The 12,090-nt window shown below is 44.0% G+C and overlaps 1 protein-coding gene across 1 annotated transcript in view; it reads right to left on the bottom strand.

Annotated features, from left to right (window-relative positions):
- Positions 1-12,090, bottom strand: part of frem2b (FRAS1 related extracellular matrix 2b) — a 50,007-nt gene that overhangs the window by 17,224 nt on the left and 20,693 nt on the right. The window contains exons 3-6 of the mRNA XM_084559345.1: positions 10,412-10,558; positions 7,022-7,252; positions 4,415-4,540; positions 3,646-3,897 (exon numbers count right to left, since the gene is read on the bottom strand). Of these exons, the coding sequence (XP_084415471.1) occupies positions 3,646-3,897; positions 4,415-4,540; positions 7,022-7,252; positions 10,412-10,558 (756 nt within the window). The remainder of the gene's footprint in view (positions 1-3,645; positions 3,898-4,414; positions 4,541-7,021; positions 7,253-10,411; positions 10,559-12,090) is intronic.

The raw sequence follows: 12,090 nt of genomic DNA, 5'->3' as shown, positions 1-12,090 counted from the left end.
TACCTGCTGGGATCCTGTTAATATGGTTTCCTCAGGGGCTTTTTTTGCATTTTGCATACTAGCTTAGCTGAGATGTGTTTGAGAACAACGTGAACAACTGACCCTTGCAAATGACTAAAAAATAGCTGCAATATAAAATTAAAAATGCTATTACAGAAGACTTTACACACAATAATCCCCTCTACTTATAGCTACCCTTCTGTGGATCAACACAGGCTATATACAATAGGTCATGCATGCATTTAAAGTCAGAGCAAATTGCGTTTGCAAATTCCCATGCATAATTATTATTTCCCTCTTGGGGGGAAGGTGCGCTAATTATCGAGGCGAAGGTTTAAGTTGAGAAAAAGCACGGCACAGCTCTTCAAAACAGGCCATTAGTGCAGACGTCTGCTCGTTTATGTAAAAAAAAGCACAAGACATTCTCAATTTACAGTCCCAGCGATTGCCAGATTAGCATCAGACGCTTGGCAGACAATAGAAACCCCACCTTGTGTGTGGTTTCTTGCACATGCTTGTACCATCGTAGGTGGCCGGGATTGTGTGCTCGCACGGAACGGGGTGAGTGTGCACCGGTGCCCTGCTTGTAGTTTCACTGTGGTTACTCAGGGTTACTCAATCTTGCTGACATGCCTTTTTTTTTTTTTTTTTGCAAATATCAGTGTAAGATCTATTTGAGTCCACAACCTGGTATAGCTACTGAAAGGTCTCCAAGGGAGTCCCAGCACAGACCTCAGGCAGGGACAGGTGTTTGGCCAAGCACCGGCCGCCCCCCCATCCTGAGTACAACACCCACTTGACAGCTATTCCTACTACAGGGAGAACAATGAAAGATGTGGTGCCCCCATTTGCCTTAACACCACATGCACTGGAGCGGAGAGAAGATGGAAAAGGAAGCTGGATAAATTTAAAACCGAGCCAGAATTGCTGAACCAAAAGTGGGAATGAATCTTCTGCTGCCTCTCTACTCTTCCAGACAGAAGATCGGTTTTGTTCCTCTTGCCTCAGAGCTGTTTACCGTTTACCCCACCATCAATACTCAAGCCATTTCATTATCACCTCCTTCAGGGAGATATGTAGGCTTGACACCACTTTTTTTTTTTTTTTTTTTTTTTTTCCTCCCGTGCTCTTCACGTCATATTTATTCTGTGGATCCCGGCAGCATTCAGCACCTAATCCCAAAATTAGACTTCGGAGGTCTCGCCGCGCCACCTTTACACATGTTGTGTGTTCTTTCTGTGTGTATAAGTGTGCACAGGGAGCCGACCCGATGTCAGGTACTGGTGTCATTATAATAAGGAGACAACTCGTTGGATAGTGGCTCCAGGCACTGTTTTTGTCTGTGTTGCATTTAACAAGAGTAAGAATCAGACTTCTGCGAATAGTAATAAAATCTACACAAAGTCAGTTTATGGGGGGGGGGGGTCGCTTTATGTTTTCTTTACAATTATGTTGTATAGGTGCATGCATGTGAGCATGGCGCTCTCTGACATCTGATATGCATAAGAAGATCTTGATTGTCACTCAACCACGCCGAGAAAGCCAGAGGCAAAGAAAACATGATTACAGATAAAGAGGGAATAAAACTGAGAGCAGACTGTTAATGAAGGTTGTCAGTCTGGGTCGAGTTAATCCTGTGATGCACGGAGCCTTCTTTTCTCCTGTTGTTCTGGTGATAAAACACCGAGGATGGCTAATACAGGCGAAGGCATGCCAGGGGGTCTCAGATCTGCGGCGTGGAGTCATTTCTTGGTATATTTTATAATGAATTGATTAATTTGAGCTGCAAAAAGGGGGATTACTCAGGCAAGTGATTGTTTGCAACAGCTGAGATAACACACACACACACACACACACACTATAAAACAAGGGCATTCACGTAATAGAAGTGCCTTCGACAGCTATATGAAAATGCAGCAAAGCGTGAATTAAAATGCATTTTAGTTGTGACAGGAACTGTTCCTGCTGCAGCTGCTTTTTCTAAATCCACTTCCAAAGCAAACTTCAAGTTACTTTATTGTAACCTATAACACGTAAGATTTATTATTAAGCCTCCCAGTTTATGAAACATCCTTCATCCTCTTCTTAAATGTAAGTGACAAGCAGCAACTTGCACCGTATTCGAGTCAGACGGTCCCGGCAGGAGATTAATCAATAATGTCTCCAATCAGCGAGCTCGCTGGCAGTTGTAAACACATGCTTGAGGTGTCATCTATAAACAACATGGCGATGTAATGTAATAGCTGCAGGGTAAAAGGACCTCTTTGTGAGGCAGGCCACGTGCGGTAAGGACAGACTGCAGCACATCCTATTAAAAAACCCAGTGTGTCTCAGCAGCTGTTTTGACAGTCTGGAGTCAATACCCAGGAGCAGCAGAGGTCGAAAGGCTCTCAGGTTACACCAGATGCTGCTACAGTAGGAACAACTTTCTCCATCCTCAACCAGGTCAGACAAATAGACTTGAAGTTTGCCTCGGCTCCCAGGGGGATGGAAAGGGAAAATAAGCTGTTACGCAGGTTAAGGCTTTAAAGAGGATTGAAACCTGCTGCCGGAGCCTTAAAGGCGCAGGTTTCACGGAGAGATGATTAATATTATCTAATATTAGCCACAACTGAAATAAATAAATAAAGAAATGAATGCTGGACTGTAAAGAAGTGCAAGCAGGGAAACAAAAGGGTGTTCATTTTGCTTGAAGGCCCCGTTTAATGGTGTTTTTTCTCGCTAAGGGCGAAACCAGGACGTACGTCGGAAGGCATGTATGTATGAAGGTGATGAAATACTTAAAATAAATGTGGATCCCACTTTAGTCACACGACACCGATTTCACTACAGCTATGATTTTCCCACTACTTAAACCCAGCGATCAGATAACGGAGTGAACTGGATGTTGCACCATCACTTCAATTATTTAGCTTCAAATGGTTTTGATTCGACGGTTTGGCAATCACGCAGGGTTTTTTTTTTTTTATTTCCGCGCCGGCGTTGCCTGCCCGCGATCACATAGTCTTGGACTTCACAGCAGTGCTTCTGGAGATCGTCGGAGCGATAGAGAACTGAGGGGAGGCCGTCAGGTGTCGGGGAACAAAGAGGCGTCAGGAAGATATGGGAGACTATCGGCCCTCCAGTCTGAGCCTGCAGATACGAGATAAAGGCTTTGCCTCCAGGAAGGCGGCTTGCACACTCAAACGCTTTTCTTTCCGAGACACTGGCAGGCAAGCATAAACAACAAGCAGACAAAAAAATAAAAAATAAAAAATCAAATCCATACCAAGTTGTTTGCCGCGTGTCTGCCCACTTGCCGGTCTACCTGTCTGAACGTCTCTCTTTGGATGAATTTACGGAGCAACGTAGTGCATTTACAAAACTTTTTTTTGTTGCTGCTGCTGTCAAAGTGCTTATGCACGGCACACATAAAATAAGAGATGCAATTACACTGAAACCTCAAACAAGATAAAAATCCCTTCCAGCCAAGAGCAATTTCATGCTGGCTTTTCTTGAGACTTTAATTAAAACGGAAATATATTTAAAAAAGAAAAAAGCACACACACACACAATCAAAGCTCTGTGATTTCTTAACCTGCGCAGACTACTTGATGCCGGATTGAATCCCATTTCACACATGTGATCAGCACAATGCCATCTTACCGTCATCCATGTCGGGTATGATTGTGATTCTAGCCGTGGGGAACTCTGAGCCCAGACGGCCCCCCATCGGCATGCTGAGGGTTACATTGAAGCTCTCCTCCTCTTCATACAGGGAATCATCAATGATGACAACGCGGCAGGCTTTCTCCGTCTCTCCTTTATCGAAGCGCAGGATGCTGTGATGGTCCTCCGGCCTGGAGATATAATCAGAGTAGGACAGCACCGTGGTGGGGACGGTTCCTGTGGCCGTGACTGAACGGACAGGGAAGAGACAGTTAATGATCCGAACTATGCCACAACACAATAAACCTTTCTCAGCATAAAATCAATACATTGTTATGGATTCCTTTATTCTATTCAGGATTCTGCTGTAACGTTTATTTTCATTTCAACGTTTTTGATGTTCACCAAGTCAAGTGAGTGAGGAAAGGCTTTTATTTATTTTTTTCCCTGATGCATTGATCAACTGTCTCATTGCAACCCTTTTTTATTTATTTATTTATTTTCTTTAAGACGCAAGAACGAAAATCTTTCAAATACTGCTGACAAATCTGCCACAAAAGTCATTAGTGCTCCGGCTTTTTCATCAATACTGCGACCTTCATCTTGTGCTTTACACTTGGTAGTTACAGAAACTCAGCCTAAAGTCCAGATCTAATTTCACAGAAGGGAGGTCATCGAGCGTAGTGGAGTAATAAATATTGGGATCCGGCTGAGTTTCAGCACAAAGTTTAGCATTTCGGCACGTACAGTAGTTTTTGTGTGTTACCTTGCTGCGTGTAGCATAAGACCATGAGCTCCTGACTGACATCTCCACTCCTGCGTACGGGGATCAGCAGCTCACCAATGTCCTCCTCTATGTTGTAAACAGCTGAGGGTATAAACACTGTGGACTCTGTATGTGGAGAAAAAAAACATAAGCTCGTTACTTTGACATGGATCGCTTATATGATGTGAGCTTCGGAAAACGTTATCCGACTTCTCGTATGGGAAAATGTCTCGTGTACAGGATGCAAATCGAACCTGATGAAACGAACGTGAAGTGAGGTGAATTGAACTTCGATCGGAGGTAAAGGAAAAAAGTGGCGGGGAGGGGGAGGCTTCAGAATATCAAATCGCGTCTGACATTATTCGCCCCTAAAAAAGCCTGGAATGCGCGAGGCTTGTGCGCCAGTGACAGCTCTCGTTACAGTTCTCATTACAGCCCTGCTGACGACGCCTCCGTCCGGTTTGATCGAAACCCACCACCTAGTCATTATTTATGTGCGGCAAGTAAACCACCTATAATTGGCTTCCACGACATGACGCGGGCAGACATAGCTCTTTATTGACCCGGTAAGTGACACAGATGGAGTATGTTTAAGATAAAGCTGTTTAGAAAAAGAGAGTCTTTGGTTTTATTTAAGAAGTTAGTTGCTTTTATGAGCTGGCTAGAATAAAGAGGTATGTTAACTCTGATTCTGTTACTGCTTGTTCCTGTGAAGGGTCGTGGGTCTGCTGGAGCCTATCCCAGCTGTCATCAGGCGAGAGGCGGGGTACACCCTGGACAGGTCTCCAGTCTATCACAGGGCTAACACAGAGAGACAGACAGCCATTCACACCTATGGCCAATTTAGAATTACTAATTAACCTAATGAGCATGTCTGTGGGCGGTGGGAGGAAGCCGGAGTACCCGGAGAGAACCCACGCAGCCACAGGGAGAACATGCAAACTCCACACAGAAAGGACCCAGTCAGCCTGGATTTGAACCCGTAACCTGCAAAGGCAAGCTATTCTTTTTTTTCTTTCCCCCCTCATATGTTTTCCTGGCAGCTCTCCATCTCTTTGTGTCTTTCTCTAAGCTGTCTCTGACATTCAGGAAGGTAATGAGCTCGCAGCGTTTCATCCATAAAATCGACCAGCCGAGCTCAGTCAGAACTCGAGTCTTCCTCTCAATTAGCATCCACAAACTTGACTCGTCCTTTCCCATCGCCGTGTAAACAAACGCGCGGGATTATGAGGCCGCTCTCGACTTCTCGTTTCCAGTCTGGCTGCTCTGGAAACAAAATAAATAAATTATTCTTCACAGATTTGCGATGGCAGCCTTGGGCGATTCCATCTTTTTTTTTTTTTTTTTTTTTTCTGCTCTCAGTTAAAAGAAACATAAAATGCATTTTTATAAGCCTTCATGGTGAATTCGACCTTGAGAGGCCAAAATACATTCGAACTTGTGAAACCCTAAACAGTATAATGATATGATAATAGACACGGCTGTAGGAAGGCAGGGTCTGTTCAAGGCATGAGGCAACAAAAATAGAATTTCACAGCCTGCACAGAGATAGCTGCCAGTTCATTTATTTATTTATTTGTTTCGATTGCCCTCCAGAGATTGGTGTTTTGTGAAACAGGCTCCACCTAAACATGTTAATTAGCATACATTGTTGACACCAATGTTTTTTAATTTATTTATTTATTTTTTCCTTTTCAACCAGCGAAGCCCGATGGGACGAGGAGAAGCGTTAATCCATATTTATATCGCGCAGTTCTCCGTCTCGGCTCCGTTAGCAGTCGAGCTGTTTGAGGAAACAATGTTCATCTGTTCTAGCAGCGCTTCATCCATATTTACATTGAGATCATTTCACATTTGCAAGGCGTGTCGGTGTGGCTGCGTCGACGACATGCGAGATTATTTTGACCCCGTTTGTGCAAAAAGAGACTGTCTGCGAAAACAATCACCATCAAGGCAGTTTTATTAGTTCACCTCAGCCTTCAGCCTTCTTGTAAATCAACACTGTATTTGAAGCATTAAGTGCTCTGATGCCCCGAGGCACAGAAAACCCCAAGCAGGGCCAGAGCTTGAAAAATGGATCTGCTTGAAAACAGAAAATTCAGAAAACAATGTGTACTTTTGTGTCTAGTAACTGTGCCTCTTTGTCTTTTCTACAACGGAGAGCGTTCTGTATGACTGGTGAACACCCGTGCAGAACGGTGGCTCAGGCTTTGATGCCAAAACACATGACATCAAACGCCCGGCGACATGTAATGTAGCCGGAAAAATGTTCTGCTGTCAAACTCTATTGTAGCAGGCAGCACCGGTAAAAGCTGAAAGTTCAGCCCTGTCAGGCAACATGTGTCTGCATGGGTTCTCTTCAGGTACTCCGACTTCCTCCCGCTGTCCAAAGACATGCTAGTTAGGTTCATTGGTGATTCTTTAGGTGTGAGTGTGAATGGTTGTCTGTCTCTCTGTGTTAGCCCTGCGATAGACCGGCGACCTGTCCAGGGTGTACCCCACCTCCTGCCCAATGACAGCTGGGATAGGCTCCAGCCCCGCCGCGACCCATAAAGCTTTGCACAATCACCATTTAAAGCGAGACGGTTAAGTGAAATCATTACTGACCGTCGTCGGGGTCCAGGATCTCCACGGTGGCAGCCTCCGGGAATTCGAGGGCAGCCATCACTGGCTCAGACAAAACGATCTGAAACGTCTCGGACACTTCATACTCGCTGTCTGACAGGATCCTGACCTTCCAGGTGGCCGTGGTCTGGCCCGGGTTGAACTGCACCTGTTTCTGAGATTTCCCCCGGAAATCTTTGTCCTTTTTTGCAGTGCCGTCCTTCGTTCCAATACCTTATGAAGGACACGAAAAAAAAGCTGGTTATTATCATAATTAGGCAAAATCTGTAAAAAAAACTAAAAACTAAGCACTGATAACCTTGTATATTATTATTTCATGTTTACCTTTGTTTGCTGTACTCTATGTACAATATGATGATATCTGTGTAACTATGAATAGTCATACCAGTGTTGTCTGTTTTTTATCCATCATAGAAAACAAAGAAAATGTCACAACTCAACAATATCTGCCCTCTTCTGGGTGCAGTTTCCACCCCCCCAGCGTTTCAAATGATTCTAGTGGAAATAAAACCAATTATCCTTGATGTCAGTCTGGTGTCAGGAGAAGTGGTTGGAGGATGACTTGCACTGTCTGACCTTCAGCCTGTGAGCCGTTTGATGGAGCTCATAGCCACCATAGCTGTGACGCTGGCACGGATTCCTGTTGAGCAGGACTACTGAAGCTGGTGAAATGTCACACAGCCTGTCCATTGTCTTTGCTAACTGGCCACGCAATGCACAGCAGGGGGCGGGGGTCTGGCAGCAAAAACAGGGCTGTGCACAACACAAGGCAAACCTGCTATAAATGTGGAAAACAAAGGAAGTAAGCACCGGAGTAAGGGGAGCTTTTTAAAAATGCTGTTTGTTTGCTGTTTGAGGAAGAAAGCGCAAGAGGAACTGAAATACCAGTAGGACTACACACAACATCTTCAATCATCAACAGATTAGGAAATGCAGAGTTTGGGTTTTTCCCCTCCTGAAATTACCATTCTGCTCTTTGATGAGAATGAAAATGGACTTTGATATGCTAGTACAAACAGAGGGAAAATGCCTCTGCACATATGGGCTGAGATAAAATAGGCAATCTCAATGGAGCTTGAAAAATCAGCAGTCTTCAAAGAGGAGCTACGAGAGGAGGGAGAGTATGATTCGGACTTAATTCAATCTCCAGCACTAGACCTGCATTTGATGGCCCTGATCGCAGCGGGCACTTTGAGGCCTCGCAGCGGGTGGGCCTGCTGGTAGCCTCCAAACCGGTGACTGCTGACCAGCGAAGCAATAGCCCACCAGTGGCGTCCATCCTCTGATCAGCGTTCACTCAGGCGGAGCTGGGCAAGAGGAGATATCCCCAGTCTTCATGAGAAAGCAATGACACGTCTTTCTCATCACAGCACTGAAGCAGATGGTTTGAAGTGCCACGTTGCTCCGGTGGCCTGTTTGTGCCAATTAGTCAAAATGGTTTGCTCTCCTACAGCAGAGGGAGAGGGAAGCTGCAAATGATCCCTGTGAGAAAGTCATTTTTCACAAGGAAATATACCACCTTGCTTGTTAGTTTCATACCTGCAGGGGCTACGCTATAGTGGTGGTTTTGAAGCATGAGAATGAAACAAAATATACATTTCTTAGGTTATATTTCTGACTAAACAGTTTAGACTAAAACTGTGCCATGAAGTTGTGCTGCTTCCTAAAGTTTTAAATATGCTTGTGTTACAGCATGGATACGGCTGAAAGCAGTGAAAGGTTTTGACAGACAAATTACAAATGAACATTAAATGAATAGTAGGTCCTTGCCCAATCCTTTAGTTAGCTCTGTAAATGTTTGTCTTGGTTGCATATTAATAAGAAACGTTTCCAAGACCAAGATGGAAGAGAGTGGTGCACAATCAAAGAATCCCTGCCTCAGGATGCAAACGTGCACTGACTTACTTTAATGAGACATTGACAATGTAAAAGGATTCACCGCTTATGCATTTAGAAAAATAAACTTGATTCTTTGAGGGCACTTTCAAAACGAAATGGTTCTGACGGACAAAAATAAAATATAAAAATCCATATCGCACACGTCTTTGTGAGCTTTCTATCACCAGAATGGAGAGATCCATCACCCACAAATCACCGTAGTGATTTGTCTTCACGCTGCAGCAATTATAATAAAACTGCACATAAAACGTTTTCGGAAAATTAAAAATGCAACGCTTGTTTTCGCCGGGCGCTGAACAAGGTGCATCCAGAGTTCAAACTGGTGCTTCTTTAATTGATAATGCACCGCAAAAAACAAACGACTATTATTTGACTGTTTGCCCGGCCTCCTTGTGCACTATATATATTGTTGTGTTGTTTATTATTAACTTGCAGAGAGATCACTGCGGGGTCGTCACACAGAAATTTCATCTTATTATTCATTTTCATCTCTGCAAAACATAAGCATGTCGGAATTTATTCAGTTTTTGATTTGCTAGGAATTGTTGTCGACCATTATTTCTGCCCACATATGCCTGCAGTATCTATCTATATATACACATATATATATTATTACGAGTCTTAAGACCTTAAGACATAAGCTGATATACTGTTCAGTGAGAGACACTATAAAGGTCAGTAAAATCTACATATCACCTCAGGGATGTCTCATTAGTCTTGGGTCCACGGAGCGTACAAAGCTACAGACGACAGTACAGTAAATGATCCTATGGGAGTTGACCTTTAACATCAGGTCATTTTAATCACACCTCCTCTTTATGGATGGAATAAATGGCAGCACTAAAACAGGCCATTGGTGCCAGTAGTAAGAATTCCTGCCACTCATAAATCCTCACAGCGGCTCGTTCTTTTTTTTTTTTTCTTTTCGAACAGCGCTAACAGTTATTGTTCCTTTAGTTCAGCTCAATAAATTCCCTCCGCTAACATTTGGAGTGGCGCCGCTCTATGGCCGCTAACTTCGGGTGACCTTTTCTCGTGTGCGTGCGCAGTCCCCGAGGGATTGTCCGGTGCTGTTGTGTGATTGGAATGTAAATACTGTTCAGAAGTGAGAGGTGAGAGGTCGTGACCCGTGTGGCCATATTGGGTGTTTGGGTCAGTCTTCTAAAATAGGAAACGTGTGTATTTAGTTGCGTCTATGCGCAGGGAGTGCTTGTTTATTGATACGCTGGCCTCGGGCCGTATGCTTCAAGCAAACAGACACTAGGTGTTCAAAAAGAGAAAGAGGACGATGGTTTAAAGGGAATCCTTAAATCCAAGAATGTATAAAGTATTTCTCATCCGCAGATGTGAATATATTGCATCTAAATTCAGATCAAAGACTGTATTTTTCTTAAAATAGGACTTCTGTAAGCTATCATAACACCATGGTAACATTAAAGGCTGGTTTTGCCAGGTGACTTGAGGTCTACTTACCGACGAACGACGTCTCCCCCAGGTAACCCCGACGTTTCAGCACCACCTCCAGGTACTTGACGTCTTCATCCACCACGTAGTATTCCTTCTCTAAAGAAATCCAAGCCCAGTTCAGACGGAACTGTTGGTTCTTCAGTTTGTTGCCTCCTGCAAAAGAAAAAAAAATGAGGTTCAAAATTCTTTAAATGACTCCCTAGAACTCATCATAGAGCAAAACAAATACTGAGGGGGAATTTAAATGATCTAGCCAGGACTTAATAAACCCAAATATGTTTTGAAAACGAACATGGCATTTTGTTTCGGGGGGTGGCACACCCCTTATTAGGATGACTCCATGGATCTCTTTAAGACTTGTCTTTGACTTGTGGCCAGCGCTTAGTGGGAGGTATAAACCGTGCACAGCTCTTATGCAAAAGGAATAAGGATTCTGCAATCTAATTGCTTCATTTCTAATTAAGATAAAAGGTGTCTGTTTCCTGTCTGAACTTGGTGTTTTTATCCTCGCCTTTTGAAGCTGCATTCAAAGACCGAAGCGGCGGTCCTGGAGGGCACGGCTGCTACCATTTGACCATAAAGGCAGAGCCACATACACTGGCATCAAACACGGGCTCAAAGAAGATGCGAAAAAGACACACTGACTCACACGGCGGCTACTGCCACATTTTAATATTGTGACTTCCAGAGCAATGACTGGCAGTCAAATTATAATACTGTATAGTGGTTAGTAAAAACTTGAACCCAGCCACCGTGTTGCACAGCGGTTGATGCTGCTGCCTGCTGCAGTAATGGATGAGGATGGTGGGATGTTGATGACTGAGCCGCTAAACATCTGGCACTTCTGAAAGCAGCAGAATAAAAATGGTAGGAGGCTTCAGGGACACTGTTCAGAGGTTTCAGAGTGCTGCTGTTGTTTATGTTAGGCACAACTCTCCCCCACCCCACCCTGGTGTGTTATAGCCAGTAAATCTGTCACGTCCAGCCGACCGCTCTACTGTGTCCATTTCCTCTCTCGTTAGGCAGGGTTAAACCTATACACATTCACCCTGGGTGTTTTATTATGTGCAAGGGTGCAGTGAGTGTCTGAGTCTGTGTGTGTGTGTCTGGGTTCCTGCACCTGTTCAGAGACTTTTCTTTCAGCCTAATAGTGTACACATTTCCTCGCACACAGAGTAAATGCACCCAACATTAGTGCTTTCTTGACAATATGGCGCCATAACCGGGACGAAAGGACAAAGTCAGCATTGCACAAGGACACGGAGCAGAAATTGTTCTGCGTCCACAGTCTACATAGAAATCCTGCAACTCACTCGAACGATTTAGCTCATTTATCTATAATGAGCGCGCAGAATTTCTTTCATGTTTTCAACCAGACAGAAGACTTAAGGTTGCGAGGGCTAATGTGAAAGTAATGTTCCTTTCTCTAATGTATTCTTTGAAGTTATGGTTATCCACGCTAATGGGCTTAATCAAAACTGCGGCACGGAGGAGAACGCGGAGGACATACGCTGACGTTCCTTGAAGTTTACGAATAGAGTTCGGACAGACTCACTGGTGTCAACACTGAGCCGTGATTGGGACAAAGGGCTGCGGAAACAGTGGAGCTAAAATGTTTCATCTCTCCTGCAAAATTATTAACAGAGAAGAGGTTTAATAATTTAATGGCATACACTGAAATTCTT

The sequence above is a fragment of the Chelon labrosus genome (assembly GCF_963514085.1).
Source record: "Chelon labrosus genome assembly, chromosome: 13".
Lineage (NCBI taxonomy): Eukaryota > Metazoa > Chordata > Actinopteri > Mugiliformes > Mugilidae > Chelon > Chelon labrosus.
This window is presented reverse-complemented; position numbering and strand designations above follow the sequence as displayed.